At 47.7% G+C, this 16,917-nt stretch overlaps 1 protein-coding gene and 1 long non-coding RNA gene across 15 annotated transcripts in view; one reads left to right on the plus strand and one right to left on the minus strand.

Moving 5' to 3' along the window:
* The first annotated feature begins 11,469 nt into the window (after nt 1–11,469).
* Nucleotides 11,470–12,571, plus strand: LOC140634185 (uncharacterized). The gene is made up of 3 exons (XR_012031704.1): nt 11,470–11,591; nt 11,715–11,833; nt 12,441–12,571. It is a non-coding gene; the product is annotated as an uncharacterized lncRNA (long non-coding RNA).
* Nucleotides 12,572–13,632: 1,061 nt separating this feature from the next.
* Nucleotides 13,633–16,917, minus strand: part of SRRM1 (serine and arginine repetitive matrix 1) — a 35,203-nt gene continuing 31,918 nt past the window's right edge. For all 14 annotated transcript variants that reach the window (XM_072827773.1, XM_072827775.1, XM_072827776.1 and 11 more), the window contains 2 exons: nt 15,182–15,391; nt 13,633–14,663 (listed from right to left, as the gene is read on the minus strand). In XM_072827773.1, coding sequence (XP_072683874.1) covers nt 14,559–14,663; nt 15,182–15,391 — 315 coding nt within the window. In that variant the 3' untranslated portion in view covers nt 13,633–14,558. The remainder of the gene's footprint in view (nt 14,664–15,181; nt 15,392–16,917) is intronic.

The raw sequence follows: 16,917 nt of genomic DNA on the forward strand, positions 1-16,917 counted from the left end.
CTTTTTTTTTTTAAAGATTTCATTTATTTATTCAAGAGACCCACAGAGAGAGGCAGAGACACAGGCAGAGGGAGAAGCAGGCTCTCTGTGGGGAGCTGGATGCGGGACTCGATCCCGGGACCCCGAGATCACACCCTGAGCAGAAGGTAGATGCTCAACTGCTGAGCCACCCAGGCGCCCCCATGGGGGGATTTCAAAAAGGTCACAAGGAAACTCTTGAGGGGAATGGGAATGTTCACGACCTTCATTGTGTCGATGGACAAAACTTATCAAATTATACACTTTAAATATGTCAAGTTATTGTATATCCACTTTCTCTCAGTCAAGCTGTAAAAAACAAAACAAAACAAAAATCTCATGGGAGAGCCGAATGTGTAAGAGTTGCTAGTGAAGAGTGGAACAGCTCTGGGGATGGGGGTGAGGCCTGGAATCCCAGCCCACGCCCTTGGCCTCGTCCCACGGCTCAGGAATACCCACGGCACGCCTGGCCTTGACCGAGCGCAGTCTGGAAAACCACAGAGGCTTCCGAGAAACGCACAGGGCCTTGCCTGAAGTCCTCCAGACTGCGCGGACTGCAGCCAGGCCAGAAGCCGGGTTTCCTTCCTGTGTAGCCAGAACTCTTCCAGTAGGCGCCGGGGATCGGGGGTGGGTTCAGCAAAGACCTCGAGGAGGGGCGTCTGGGTGGCTCAGCGGTTGAGCACCTGCCTCCCGCCCAGGCTGTGATCCTGGGGTCCGGGATCGAGGCCACACGGAGCCTGCTTCTCCCTCTCCCTCTCCCTCTGCCTGTGTCTCTGCCTCTCTCTCTGTGTCTCTCATGGATAAGTAAATAAAATCTTAAAAAAAAAAAAAAAAACACTCAAAGAGGAGCCCACAGCACCATCAGTCACCGGGTGCGAGGCTGGATCTGTGTGCAGCCCTCTCCTGGGCCCTGGGCCCCGAGGGGAGCACGGGAGACAGCAGCCCCCGGTCTCTGGTCCTTAGGGAGCGCTCGGCCTCACTGGGAGCGAGGACCTGAGCTTCAGGAGGAATCAGAGACCCAAAATTATAAAGATGCCTTGGCGTGGCCTCCCTGGGCTGGAGCACTGCTGCCGGCCAACCACCCGGAGGGCGTGCGTAGGGGCAGTTGCTCCCCAGCAGCCGGGCACAGGGAGTGACGAGCAGCGCATGGTGACAGGTACGGGACGTGCTCTTCCTTACAGGCCCAGGCCTCAGTAGGTGCCCTCGAGCCACGGTCCCTTATTTCCAAGTGCAGACCCTGCAAAGGGGCCAGAGCAGAGCTAGAGCCCAGGTGTCTTCACTGGGCCCCCCGGTAGGGCTGGGAAGTGGGTCCTCCCTGCCGGAGGCTGTGCTCCTCCTGGAAGGACAGGCTGTGGGGGCTGGTCAGCGAGACCAGGGCACCACAAAGATAGGGGCAGAGAGGGGAGGGGGGTTACAGCCAACCATCCAGGCCTTTCCACGGCTGATGCTGGGTCAGGCGACGACAGACTTCCCCGCCAGTGAGCCCTCTGGAATGCTTGGAACTCAGTGGTGACAGTCCAGAAGTTTCCCTTCCCCTGGAGGGCCCTGGAATGGAGGGAAAGTTCTAGATAAGCACCCAGGGCTTTGGCCTTTCGTCCTGCCCTGCCTCCTGTTCCGGGGCCTTCTTGTGTGCAGGGGTGGAATCAGCCACTCCGGGTCACTGGCCCGCCCCTGTGGGCCTGCCCACTTCCCGCCCCAGCGCCTGTGTGGGGACTCAGTAAAGCAACGATCCATGACATTTAGGCAGCTCTTCGCAATCTGCAAGGAATGCTCACACGTGTCTTCTGGAAGTGTTTCTCCCCAGTCCTCACGATGCAGGCGAGACTCACTGGCCCCATTGTACAGATACGGAAACAGAGGCCCAGAGAGATGTGTGGTTCGCCCTGGCCACAGAATGAGCGCTCAGAGTTTGGGTTTTGTTTTTTTTTTTTTTTAAGATTTTATTTGTTTATTCATGAGAGACACAAAGGCAGAGAGAGGCAGAGACACAGGCAGAGGGAGAAGCAGGTTCCATGCAGGGAGCCCGACCTGGGACTCGATCCTGGGTCTCCAGGATCACGCCCTGGGCTGAAGGCAGACGCTTAACCGCTGAGCCACCCGGGCTGCCCTGAGTGCTCAGGGTTTGCTCAAGAACCCAAGGCTCGGGCAGCCCTGGTGGCTTAGTGGTTTAGGGCCACCTTCAGCCCAGGGTGTGATCCTGGAGACCTGGGATCGAGTCCCGCGTCAGGTTCCCTGCACGGAGCCTGCTTCTCCTTCTGCCTGTGTCTGCTCCTCCACCCCCCCCCCCCCGTGTCTCTCATGAATAAATAAATAAAATCTTTAAAAGAAAAAAAAGAACCCGAGGCTCTGGCCCCCCACTTTGGCCAGCCTGTTGCCACCTACCCTGGCCTCCTGTAAAGACCAGAGGGATGTTCGCGGGCTTGATGCGTGTGATGGAAAGAGCCAACGAGCTCGGAGACACCCAAGGTGCGTCTGAGCTTGTTGTTGCTCCCTTTTCTGAACAGACTCGACCCTCTGGGTTTCAGTTTCCTTATCTGTAAAAGGGGGTAATAATAGTAACCACCCATCAGGGTTGACGTGCGAAGGAACACGATGGTCACACATGAAGTACTTGGCACACGGTGGGCAGAAAGCACTCAGTAAATGACAGTGGCTGTTCTATCACGGGCCCCGGCGGTGACACCGTGTCGCCCTGCAGCCCTGCCTCGTCCTAGCTCCTCACTGGCTGCCCAGAGATCACATGAGAGGGCAGATGGCAAAGGTGCACCGTGTGGGGATGTCTCTCTGCTGTCATACGAACGACCACGCAAGACCTGGCTGTCTGACGTGAGGCTTCTCGTTTTCTGCCTCCTTTGGACAGAAGGGAGCTAAAAACATCCAACATCTCAGACGCTCGGTCCAAACTTCTGCTTTCTCGGAAGGGAAAGCACCGAGGCCCACAGAGGAGCGGGGACGTGCCCAAGGTCACACAGCGAGGCGGGGTGGAGACCGACCTAGAGTTCTTCCCACTGGGCCTTGGGGTTCCCCCGTCCCTCCTCCCCTAAAGAGGACCGGCCAGGAGAAGCCTAGAAATTGTTGCCACATGTGTAAGGGCAAGACCAGGACGTGAAAGTCACGTCTCAGCAGGGGCAGAAGGGAAAGAGGAATATGACGGGTCATGAGTCAAGAGGACGATGGGTCTCCCAAGGCCGTCTTCACCAGTGATGGAGCCATGGCACACACTGTCGCCGGATGAAGGGGCGAAGGCATGGAGGGCCTGGGCCTGTCCTTCCCTCCTGGAGCCTGGGCCCAGCTCTCACCTCGGCTCTTCAGAGGGACACAGTCAGACAAGGCAGGTCTGAGAATGAGGTGAGGAAGATGAGAGCACTCCCCAGGGGGCACCGGGGGTGGTCATTAGGGCTCTGTGTTCTGCATGGGTCGGAAAACCCAGCTCAAAGTAGTTTAAACAATCAGGGGAATGAACTAACACTCACGACTAATGAAATAACGAATCGTGTATCAAAGAGATGGACCTTCAGGTATGAGCCGATCCAGCAGCTCAAGTGATCTTACCACAACGATGATTTAAAACTAGTCCACAGGATCCCTGGTGGCGCAGCGGTTTGGCGCCTGCCTTTGGCCCAGGGCGCGATCCTGGAGACCCGGGATCGAATCCCACGTCGGGCTCTCTGCATGGGGCCTGCTTCTCCCTCTGCCCGTGTCTCTGCCTTTCTCTTTCTCTTTCATGAATAAATAAATAAAAATCTTTTAAAAAATAAAAATAAATAAATAAAACTAGTCCACAGGGACGCCTGAGTCGAGCGGCTGCCTTCGGCTCAGGTCGGGATCCTGGAGTCCTGGGATCAAATCCCACATCGGGTTCCCTGCAGGGAGCCTGCTTTCCCTCTGCCTGTGTCTCTGCCTCTCTCTGTGTCTCTCACCAATCAATAAATAAAGTCTTTTTTTTTTTTTTTTAAATAAAACTAGTCCAGATTCTTTCCCACTTCCTTCAAAGGAAGGTCCTTCACGACCTCAGGGCATGAGATTGAGTCCTGCATTGTGCTCTGTGCTCCGCAGGGAGTCTGCTTAAGATTCTCTCTCTCTCCCTCTGCCCTCCCCACCCAATAAATAAATAAATCTTAAAAAGGAAAAAAAAAGGAAGCCTAATTATCCTCCCCTTGAACTGTGGATTGGTCTTAGTCACAAGGGCTTAGAAAAAAAAGTGGAAATGACGGGACACAACTTCAGAGACTAGACCATGGAAGGCACTGCTGGTTCCTTCCCTTTCTTCCCCATCACTCTGGTGGAAGCCATCTGCCACGGAGACGCCCCCTTGGTGGGGAACGGAGGCCTCCTGCCTGTAGCCAGGTGTGCGCCATCCTGGACGTGGAGCCCCCGGCCCGTCAGGTGACTTCAGGTGAGTGCAGCCCTAGGCAACATCTCCCTACAAACCCATGAGAGCCTGAGCCAGAACCACTCTCCCAGGCCTCTGCTAAGTCGACCCTCAACCATGTGAAATAGCGTTTGGGTCTTAAGCTGTTATGTTTGGAGTGATTTGTTCCACAACTGTAGGTAACTAATAAAGCCATGGACTGGCTTCTATTTCTCTGGGAAGTCCCTGGGCTCTGCCTTCCTCTGCATGTTGGCCTCATCCTCAAAAGGAACCCTCTTTCGGCATGAAGAGCTGCCTCTAGCTCCCACATCCCCTCCACGTGTTGTCCGGGGACATTCTCTCCCCTGCAAGCTCTGCTGCTTCTCTTGACACACCACTGGCTCTGACTGAAGAAGTGTCTGTTGTTGTGAGGGGGCAGTGGATGTGTGGCTTGGCCTAAGCCGCCTGAGCCCACCCTGGAGCTGGAGGCGCCACCACCCTCACCCCATCAGATGGGATTCCAATAGAGCCAAATGTGGCTCTGATGGTGGAAGACATGGGGAACCGAGGCTGGGAAGCTGCATAATAGCGGTGACGTCAAGGTGGTGGGGGGGCATGCTCAGGAACAGGAAATTCCCCACAGGCCCAGAGCATCCTCCAGGGTATGGTGATAACATGGCTTAGAAGTTAAGGTGTGGGGGATCCCTGGGTGGCTCAGCGGTTTGGCACCTGCCTTTGGCCTAGGGCGTGATCCTGGAGTCCCGGGATCGAGTCCCAAGTCGGGCTCCTGGCATGGAACCTGCTTCTCCCTCCTCCTGTGTCTCTCTCTATCATGAATAAATAAATAAATAAAATTTATTTAAAAAAAAAAAGTTAAGGTGTGGGCTCCGCAGTCAGACAGGATCCAAATCCTGGTTCTACTGCTCACCAGCTTGGGTGACCTTTCTGTGCTTCAGTTCTTTCATCTATAAAATGGGGTTACGAAGCCCAGGAACACAGATGGAAGAATGAAATGAGGTGCAGTAAAGGTTCGATATGTAAGTCCTATTTTTCATCCACAATATTCACGGGGCAACTCACTGCTGCTCGACTGTCTCTTGCCCTGGCTAGGCCAAGAGGCACCCAAAGGAAGAAACTGTGGTCGTGTGTCTGTCTTGGTAACCCCAGTGCTTGGCACACAGGCGGTACGTGTATGCGGAGCCGAGCCGAGTCATTTGGAAGAGGGAGTAAATGTTCTTTGTGGCTCCAAGGGACAGAGCAAAGCCCAAAGCCAGTGTTGTGGAAGTTTTAGGAATCAGAATGCAATTTGCTCTAAAGGAGAACTTTCACGTAGTAAGAGTAGAGCCACTTATAGGAGTAAATGGGAAAAAAAAGAATTATTTGTTGTTGAAGACTTGCTATGTGCCAAGTCCTGTCTCCTTGAATCCTCGAAACGTTGGGGTAAATACCATCATTAGCCCCATTTCACAGGTGAGGGAACTGATGCACAGAACAATTGAGCACATTCACTAACTCGTTCACCAAATGAGGGCCTCGCCTGCGCCAGGCCCTGGGGATTCAGCCGTCAACAAAGTAGACAGGGGCTGGAGCCAGCGGGGCCTTGACACCTCAGCCGGGGAGTCGTCAGAGCCCAAGTGCATGACCCTTACATGGATTCCTTCCGGAAGAGGAGCCTTACAAAGTGGTGAGTTTCCAGCCACCCAAGGTGTGCAAGAAACTGGAGGGAGCTGGGGGCTGGCTGTGAAGGAATTCCAGTTTGGCACGTCCTGGAGCCAGGGGACTGCGAGGGCTCCACGACTGTCAAGCTCCGGAACCCCCGCAGGGAGCCTCTGAGCAGAAAGGGATGGGGTGGGGGGGGTAGGAAAGAGGAAAAGCGGGAGCAGGAGGGTTCACTGTCAGGGCGTCAGCCCCCGCTGCAGGCACCCAAGGCCGGAGCGCCACCTAGTGGAGGAGTCTGAGAACACCGCTGACGCCGAGAGCGTTAGGGCTCAAGGAAGGAGCTGGAAGCAGGTGGAGAGGCTTATAGTGATGGATGAGCCCGTCGCTAGGAGCCCTTTCCTCAGCGTTGCGGGCCTTTCTGTGCATAATACTGCATGGAAGGTGAGACATACACGTTGTAAGACAGAATGAAAGACCTCTTTTTCTCCTCCACATTGTAAGTCCCCTGAAACGGGATGCAGCCTAACAGATGGCAGCGCATCTTCCGATTGCCAGCAGCCCAGATTTGATGAAACGTGGTCCTAACTCCCACTGGTGGAGCCGTCCTGATGTGCCATGCACAAGCCAAGCCCTTCACATGATGGCCTTCTAGAATCCATGCCTAAGTTCTAGAAGAGGAAACGGAAGCTGAGGGAAGTGAAGTTACCTGCCCGGGCTCACAGTAGGTCTATAGTTGAGAACTGGCAGCACAACACTATCTCGTCCACTGACCCAGTGCCCTGATGTTCTGTCCCCAGTCATATGGTTTTATCATCACTGATGGCCCCTCTGTTCCCATCCCCCTTCGCCACCAGATGTGTGAGATCCACTGGGGTAAGGACTGGGTGTTCACTGTTAATCCTCTCCCAAGCCTTAGGAGAGGCGTACCATTGCTACCAGTACACCTACAGACCTAAAGTTCAGTGGAGACATCTAAAAATCTTTGGTCTACTTCTTACCCAGTCATTTTATTTTATTTTTTTAAAATTTATTTATTAATGAGAGATACAGAGAGAGGCAGAGACACAGGCAGAGGGAGAAGCAAACTCCATGCAGGGAGCCTGACGTGGGGGATCCAGGATCAGGCCCTGGGCTGAAGGCAGGTGCTAAACCGCTGAGCCACCGGGGCTGCCCTTACCTAGTCATTTTATTTATTTATTTATTTTTATTTTTTTTTTTAAAGATTTTATTTATTTATTCATGATAGTCACACAGAGGGAGACAGAGAGGCAGAGACACAGGCAGAGGGAGAAGCAGGCTCCATGCATTGGGAGCCCGATGTGGGATTCGATCCCGGGTCTCCAGGATCATGCCCCGGGCCAAAGGCAGGCGCCAAACCGCTGCGCCACCCAGGGATCCCTACCTAGTCATTTTAAAAGGGAGAACTGTAGCCGTGTTTTGCTGTTGGCATGGAGTGATTTATCTAATTTCCAAATGTCTTGGTTTTAGAAAACATATAAACCGTACTCTCCAATGTTAGTTCACAATATGCCCAATGGATAAAAGAATATAAAGCATTACGCATGTATGGCACGACCCTGATATATATACTCGTAAACAGGTAAGAAGAAAACCTGGTTTGTTCCATATATTAGAGGGGAGCTGAGTGAGTTTGGGTATAGTCAGGTAGAGAACTTGACCTGAGACAGGTGGCTTTGGTTATATTTGGATGGTGGGACTGCCAATTTTTTTTCTATATATTTTTGTCTCCCAAATTCTCTAAAAGTCAGCATGTATTTTCTTTATAACTGGAAAACATCATCTTAAAATACATTCGTGAAGTCCAAAAAGGATTTGGACATTAGGAGGCAAAGAAAGGACATTCCAGGCAGAGAACAGTAAGAGAAAAACAACAGAATGGAAGTGGGGGATCACAGGATGAGCCTTGACCCGGCCTTGAGCACCTGGCAGGTGCTCAACATATCCTGGCTGCCTGGGGAGATCCCGCTGATCTGGTTGGACTTCACCCTCCAGGTGGGGCTGAGACCAGTCAGACTCACCTCCCACTGGTCATGTTGGTTATGTACACCAAAGCCTCCATGCTTAAAATGCCAGAAGGGTCCCTGCCTGGTTGTGTCCTAGGGAGGTTCTTAACAGATGTCAGACTCTTGGAGGCCAGAGGCCATTCTTGCTTATGTGCCTAGAGGGGGTTTTTCCTTCCACGTTACCAATACCCGCTGAAAGCTACCCCCACCCACCCGCCCCCTCCTTGCTTCTGAGGCACCTGGCTAGTTTCACTGGGTCGGCTTCCTCTCACCGCAGCATAATGCAAGTTGGGAGACACTGACAGCCCCCGGCCGAGGCAGTGAGATGAAGTGGGAAAGTACCCGGGGGAGCATTATCCCCAGTGCATGGGACCTTGGGGAAGTCTGTTTGCCTTTGGACTTTTTCTATAGACAAGGGCTAGGCAGATCGGTGGTTTTCACATGGTTTGGGGGTGTGGATCCCTTTATTCAAACAGAACACAACAGGAAAAGCCCAAAGTTAAAAGAAAAAAAATATGTATCTGTATCTCTAGATGCTCACATCAAAGTGGAGTCGAGCCCTTAAAGGTTTATGTTGATCGTCTCTCCTTCACGTCCAAGCCCAGCTACCCAACTACCTTCTCACAGAGAAAATCTCCACTGTCACTTGCCTCACTTAAAGCGCTACGGTTTAAAAACTGGTGGTGGGGGGGATCCCTGGGTGGCGCAGCGGTTTGGCGCCTGCCTTTGGCCCAGGGCGCGATCCTGGAGACCCGGGATCGAATCCCACATCGGGCTCCCGGTGCATGGAGCCTGCTTCTCCCTCTGCCTGTGTCTCTGCCTCTCTCTCTCTCACTGTGTGCCTATCATAAATAAATAAAAAAAAAAATTTAAAAAAAAAAAAAGAAAAAAAAAAAACTGGTGGTGGGCCCAGATGATCTGCGAGGTAGTGGCTTTCCAGTTTGCGGCCCAGTACACAAATATACACATGCACGCATGGCCACAGACACACACACGTGTCCTAAAACAACACTTAACCTACTATAGTTCATACTCAAATTACTATTTCATGTTTTCATTTTTTCTTTGAAGATTTTATTTATTCATGAGACTCAGAGAAAGAGAAAGAGAGAGAGAGAGAGCGAGAGGCAGAGACACAGGCAGAGGGAGAAGCAGGTTCCATGCAGGGAGCCCGACATGGGACTCAATCCCAGACCTGGGGATCACAACCTGAGCCGAAGGCAGATGCTCAACCGCTGAGCCACCCAGGCGTCCCCATTTTTTCCCCCTTTAATGCTGGCTGTGATCCAGTACATTTTACAATCCCTTACTGGCTCTCGGTCTGCAGTCTCCCCAAACACTTTCTTAAGGTCATTTATACCTGAAGAGTTTATGATTGTTCCATCTGGTTAGAAGAACCTATAGCCCTCTGCACATATGCTGCCACTCTTGGGAATATTGGGAACATGTCAGCTCCTCCTCCTGTCTGATACACCTGAAATAAAAGGGCATCTTGGCAAAAACCCTTTATGATATACTAGATAGATTTATTCAGAAAAATGCCAGGTTTGGGGTGCCTGGGTGGCCAACTTCAGCTCAGGTCATGATCTCAGGGTCATGGGACCAAGCCCTGCATCAGGCTCTGCGCTCAGTGGGCAGTCTGCTTCAGGACTCTCTCCCTCTCCAATGTTCACATGCTCTCAAAGAAACATATAACTGGGTTATCAGATGGTAGGAGGGATAGTATATTAACTAGACTTGCATCTACCCCTTACTTTTAGTGGGACACAGTCTCCCTAATCTGATCTTTATAAAACAGGAACAAATTTTGTTTGGCCACAGCCCTCCAGCTCCAACCCCTGCTGGCGGTATGAGAGCGCTACAAAGCACTTGACGAATGAGTTATTAGCTCTACCCTACAGACTCGGACAGGGTATGGACTGAAACCTACAGAAATTTAGAAAAATTTTCATGCAGTTACAAATCAGCTTACAAGGGTACTGTGGTGTATCAGCAGATGAAGAGGTGGTCCACATCATTAGCCATCAGGGAAATGCAAATCAGACCATGAGATACCACTTCACACTCACCAGATGGGGTATAATCAAATGGCCCAGCTGAAACAAGGGCTGGTAAGGATATGGAAAAATGGAACTGTCATGCACTGCTAGTGGGAATGGAAGATGGTGCAGCTGCTTTGGAATGGTCTGACACTTTCTTTTTCTTTTTTTTTTTTTTTTTTTAATTTTTATTTATTTTTGATAGTCACACAGAGAGAGAGAGAGAGAGAGAGAGGCAGAGACATAGGCAGAGGGAGAAGCAGGCTCCATGCACCGGGAGCCCGATATGGGATTCGATCCCGGGTCTCCAGGATCGCGCCCTGGGCCAAAGGCAGGCGCTAAACCGCTGCGCCACCCAGGGATCCCTGGTCTGACACTTTCTTAAAAAGTTAAGTTGCCGTTATGACCCAGCAATTCCACTCCTAGGTATATATATATATATCCAAGAGAACACCTGTCTACAAAAACTTATATGCAAATATTCTATTCATATTAGCCTGAAAGTAGAACAGCCCAAATGCCTAACCGATGCATGGATAAATGAAATGTGATATATCCATACAAAGGAATATTATTGGGCAATTTTTTAAAAAATGAGGTACCATGTTTGAACCTTGAAACATTATGCTAGATCAAAGAAGCCAGATATGAAAGGCCACATCTTGTATGATTCCAGTGACCTGTCCAGAACAGATGGATCTATAGACAGGAAATAGTTGCCAAGGGGCTGGGGCTGAGGGGACTGCCAGAATAGGAAGGGACTACTAATGGGCATGGAGTTTCTTCTTGGGGCAATGAAAATGTTCTGGAATAGATGGTGGTAGTAGCACACCGTGTGGATATATTAAGTACTACTGAGTTGCACACTTTAGGAAATTTTGAGTTAGATCTAAAAACCAAAAGGGAAGAAAACTGCATCAGATACGGCTGTGATCGCATTGGTTAAAAATCTTTTACAGACACATATGCTAAAATTAGCCATTACCAGAATGGATGCAAGTCACACAGCTGAGAAAATGGGAACCTCTCTTTGTGCTGTTATTGCATGCTATGTATCAACTAATACATTAGAAAAAAACCTTGAAGCCACTGAAGTAGATTGCATCATTATTTCCCTCATTCAGAAGAGGAAATGGCAGCACTTTGGCTCCAGTGTAACCTGACCAAGGTGACACAGAAGTTATGGTTAGAAACCCCAGTCTATAATATATGGCCTGCTTCTCCTTAAAAAAAAAAAAAAAAAAGAAACCCCAGTCTACACAATGCTCTGCCCCTCCAAGTTGTTGTTTATATGTTTATATCCCTAGTAGGTAAATACTCCTTGAGGGCAACAATCATTTTTTTCCTTTTCTTTCTTTTTAAGAGACACAGATCAGAGAGAGAATCCCAACCAGGCTCCACACCCAGTGGCCGCCTCGGGCCTCAATCCCATGACTCTAACTAAGATCATGACCTGAACCAAAACCAAGAGTCAGATGCTCAACAGACTGAGCCTTCCAGGTGCCTGTCTCTCTTCATTTCTTTACCTCAGACCCTACCTACTAGCACTTGGCAAATATAAAAACAAGTCAATTAAATTTACTCATCTGTTCATCAAATACTTGCGCTTCTACTATGTACCAGGTGCTGACAACAGCTATGAACAAGACCAAGTTCCTATGGAACAAAAATGTATCCTTTGAGGTATTCACAATGGTTCTAAGAGAAGAGGAAGTTCGGGAAGACTGCCTGAGGAAAATCAAGTAAGGAAACAAGCCACAAGATCAGGAGGAAGGGTCTCTCTGGATGAGGGGACAGTGGGAACAAAGGTCCTGAATATCAATTTTGGTGGGTCAAAGGCAGAGCAAGGCAGCAGGTATGGCACGAGCAGATCGTAGGGTGATAATGAGGTTGCCAAAGTAGATTCAACCCTGCGCTGTCCGGTCTCTCAGGCCATAGTAAGTAACTCGGTTTTTACTCTGAGGCAGAAACCTATCGGAGGGCTTTGAGTGGTACCATGATCTGGCTTAGGGCATTGATCTGGCAAATGGAATGGCCTTGGTGTGCCTAAGTGTTGGGAAGCAGACAACACTACTGACAGTACTAACTCAATTTTGAGTAAATGAGGATTATAGAGACTGAAGTAAGACAGGGATTAAGATTAGAGGACGGCATTTAAAAATTTCTCTTTTGGATATGTTTGGGTAGGTGGCTGGATAGGGTCCAGGTCAGGGGTTAAGTTTAGACGGCAGAGCAACTTGACAAATCAACAAAATCATGACATTTAAAGTCGAGGGAGCAGGGATTAAACGTAGGGAAAGCTACGTTTCCCTACAAAGGGCAAATACAAACTCTTTTTATGTTTGAAAGGAGCCAGAAGACACAAAAGGACCAGCTAGAGAGAATTGAAAAACTAGAGTTGCATCTGGAAGGTAAACAAGTATCATCTCCTAGAACCCACTCAAAGAAAGTGTTTCAACAAAGGAGTGATCCACTGAGCCAAATCCAGCCAAGGACCAGTCAAGTACAGATCAAGAATTGCTCCTGCAGATTAGCAGAACAGGAGCTACTGCTGTTCTGTCAGGTGGAGGAGAGGAAGCACACTGCATAAACAGGATCAGTGAGCATGAATGAACGGCTGGATAGATAACAAGGGCCTGAGTGATGTTCACTGGTTTGTTCACCCTAGAAGCGGAAAGTCATCAACCACCATTTTAGAAACTGGATATACTGTGCTTTTCTTGAATCACAGAATTATGCAATCAAAAGGAAGTCACATGTAAGATCTTGAAGACTTGGTTGCAGCACACAGGTAAGGTGCTGTTACCAATTACAGACTACCTTAGTTCACTACAGAGCAGCTTCATTTAAGTTTTGCCGCCTTACAAATCATCCTAAAAACCCACCTGTAAAAAGAGCCCCTTCTATGTCCATGTCCTTCAGGTAAACACTGTCCCCACTAAGTCTTCCTGTAGTTAAGATGTGTAGACATTTTCTTTTAGTTTCGACTACCAGAAATCAATCACATTAACTGCCCATGTGTCACTCAGCTTAGATCCACGGTGTCAAAAATTCCCTTCTAACTTCGTTACGTTGCTAGTTTACCTTCTACAAACCAACTCCAAGTTTCAAGTCACTTTGCTCTGCTAAATCTGAAGTGCAAAAATGACTCACTTGTCACTAAATACACAGACCCCAAGAGGGAGGTTGCTCCAGTCACTCCTTTGGCCCTCCTGCACTTCCTGGAATGTGCCAGGCTCCTTCTGCCTCTCCAGCTGTACGCAGATACTACTCTGTTGGAGCGCCTCGCTGACTCTGCCCTGTCTAGCATAGGTGTTCCCATCTCACCACACACTTTGCCTTCACAGCACTTACTGCACTCATTATTAAAATAAAGACGGAAAAATAATTTCACCATTTATTTCCCTTGCCCAATCCTCAGTGTGCCAAAGGTGCCAAGGGGGGTAAAAACATAGGCTTAACTAAGATTTCTATTAAAAAAAAAAAAAAAAGGTGGGTTCCTGCAGTATTGAGACGGTTAAGTAAAAGTGAGTGGCCAACATTTTTAAATTTAGAAATTTATTCTGTTTAATCCACAAGCTTTATATAGCTTTAGTTTAAAAAAAAAAAAACAAAAAAACAAAAACAGTGAAAACAAGACACTATTTCAAAGTCTGGGCCCTTCCAGCCTTCCAAATACGAGAGCTCTGAAAGTTGTATATACCAATTGGAAGAACAAGACAAAATTATGAATGGAGCCATGACATTTCATAAAACAAACTTTTATATAACTGAAGGATCCTTCCTGGGACTAGTTAATTGCCTTTACAAAAAAACACAACAGAATAGAATGAATTCCAGTGTTCCAAATCAACTTGTTACACATCAATATAAACCCACAGTGTCCTGGCAAACAACATGCTTTCATTTTCCATCTCGTCCTAGAGCTCGAATCCTGATTCATTTCAGCAGAGACTCCACAGGCAACAGGAAAGATTGTGGCATTAAAATATTCATTTATACTTTGTGGTAGTTCAACAGTGGTCTTATTTCTGGGCAAGCTTGCAAACCATACAAGGTTGGAAGCATCATAACTTAAATGGGTGCTAAGACTCAAATGAGAAAAAAATAAAGAAAAAAAAAATGACAAGAAAGGAAAACCTCTGGGAATAGCCAAGGCCTTTAAAGAAACCATAAAAATGCCAACAATATTGAAACCCCCTTTTTTAAAAAGAGGATTTTTTTTTTGGCTTAAAATATTTCACTCTAAATGAATTTATGTCAGCTGTCAATGAAAGAATGTCACTAATACACTGTGGACACCTTTTGCAATGTAAATCCATGCCCCTTTTTTTTTTACATGGTGAACTTCAACCTAGCAATTATTACAACAAATGTTATAGTCTAAAGCTCAAACACATTTTAGCAATTTTGAAATTGAATTGCGTACAAACCAAATAAAATGTACATCGTGACACACATTCCCGCCTAAGACTGTGGGGACACTTGAGCCTTCCGCATCGACCTCAGCGCCTTTTCACGCAGGTGCTTCTCTAAGTCGTCGAGGTTGTCTTCAGGCTCACTCTCCGTTTCCTAAAACCAGAGGGGCCACACTGGTGAGTCCTGACACACTGGCAGAGAGGTGTAGGGTGCAAGGGCAGAACCACATCATGGCAGTGACTGCACAACTCTAATACACTAAAACCCCCTCAATCAGCTGCACAACTCTATGAATATACTAAAAACCCCTCAATCATATACTTTCTTTTTAAATTTTACTTAAGTACTCTATACCCAACACAGGGCTTGAACTCACAACCCTGAAACCCTGAGGTTAAGAGTTGTGTGCTCTACTGAGCCAGCCAGGCACCCTTGAGTGCCTTTTAATAGGTGAATGGCACGTTAATTATATCTTAAAGAAGTTATTTTTTAAAAATATACAGTAAGCATTTGGCAGCCATTCATATTCTTCTCCTTCGTCTTGGTAGATATCAAGAATGAGGATAGATCAGAAGAGTTAGCTAACAGCCGAGTAGCCATTATTGTAAAAAAATTCTTTTCTTCTCAACAAGTGACCAAGCGATCTGTAGAAGTCTAAGACACACACGTACCTTCTTAGGCTCGGGCTCTGCCTCCGGTTCCTCCTGTGCTGATGTGGTCGTGGGGGCCGCAGGGGCCGTGGGAGTGACAGCTGCTGCAGCGGCTGCTGCCATGGCCTTTTCCTTCTTGTGTTTTTTGTGCTTCTTGTGCTTCTTATCCTTTTTGTGTTTCTTGTCCTTCTTTTTCTTCTTTTTCTTTCCACCTCCTTCTGGGTCTGAGTTCTAGAAATCCAGAAAAATCCCAACAATAACATCAATCAGATTAAAATGTTGTCCAATAAACGTTTTACTTTCTCAAGGGAATAATTAAATGGACAAATCTCAGGAGTCCCCAAGGCTTTGGGGGAGGGGGAGCCCAAGGGCAATCCCTGCCAAGAAAAGTATGAAAACCACATTGCAAGTAAAGATGCTCTTCCCAGATTTTAAGATTTTAAGATGCCTGGGTGGCTCAGTGGTGAAGCGTCTGCCTTTGGCTCAGGATGTGATCCTGGGATCTGGGATCAAGTCCCACACTGGGCTCCTTGCGTGGAGCCTGCTTCTCCCTCTGCCTATGTCTTTGCCTCTCTCTCTCTCTCTCTCTCTCATAAATAAATAAAAGTTAAAAAAAAAAAAAAAAAGTCAGAATGGACCCTGAAGGACCTTTCTGATCTCCCCCACATTAAACCAAATTTCCCAACCATGAGAGGCCAGTCAGGTGTCCAGGATCCCAAGCTACCTCCAAATATAGGGAAAGCAACATGTGCAAAAGAGAAGTCTCTGAACTCAGCTAGACTTCAGGTGAATCTGGCTCCTGAACCTGTTCACCATTTGACCTCAAATATTTTTCTAAGCTCCCTCTGTAAACCTAAATGGGTACAGCAGTCCCCAATAAAGCTGTCAGGGTCTATCTGTAAACTGCCCACAATACTAGCCTAACAGGTGGCAGGCTTTCAGTAAGTACAGTTATTATTCTAAACACACACTCATGTGAATGCCCCATTCTCCAGCCACTGTTACAGCTTCTCCTGGCTCTAGACTGGAAATTGTTCCTTAATGCATAACCACTGACCGTTGAACAACATGGGGGATTAGAGGCAACAACTCTCCATGCAGTTGAAAACCTGTATATAACAAGCCCTCAGTCTGTACATAGACCAGAAGCCTTATGGGTAACATAAACAGTCACTGAACACATATTTTGTGCGTTATGTACATTTTATGCTATATTCTTACAATAAAATAAACTGCAGAAAAAAACATTAAGTATAAGGAAAAAAAAAGTATAAGGAAGAAAAAACACATTTACAATGCTGTACTGTATTCACCAAAAATTTCCATGTGTAAGTGGCCCCGCTCAATGCTATTCAAGGGTCCAACTGTTAACGCCAAAATTATGCAAAGGGCAATTCTGCTGTAATTGAATTCCATCTGTAATTCTCAAATTTCACATTTGTAAGCAGTTACTTAAAATTCCTCAATCCATTCAATTACTTTGTAAAGTAATTCAGGCAACCCGACTGCTGACATGGACATCTAACTACTGACTTCATACAATAAAGAAACCTATTCAAGATCAGATTAATGATTCATAGAGGGGATGATATAGTTTAAACTCCAATACTTTAATATCCCAATGACATTTAAACTTCACAAGGTAAAAACAAGTGTTATTCTTATTTATGCAACTTTTTTTTTAATTAAAGATTTTATTTATTTATTCATGAGAGAGACACACAGAGAGAGGCAGAGACACAGGCAGAGGGAGAAGC

Source organism: Canis lupus, chromosome 5 (genome assembly GCF_048164855.1).
Source record: "Canis lupus baileyi chromosome 5, mCanLup2.hap1, whole genome shotgun sequence".
NCBI classification, from domain to species: Eukaryota; Metazoa; Chordata; class Mammalia; order Carnivora; family Canidae; genus Canis; species Canis lupus.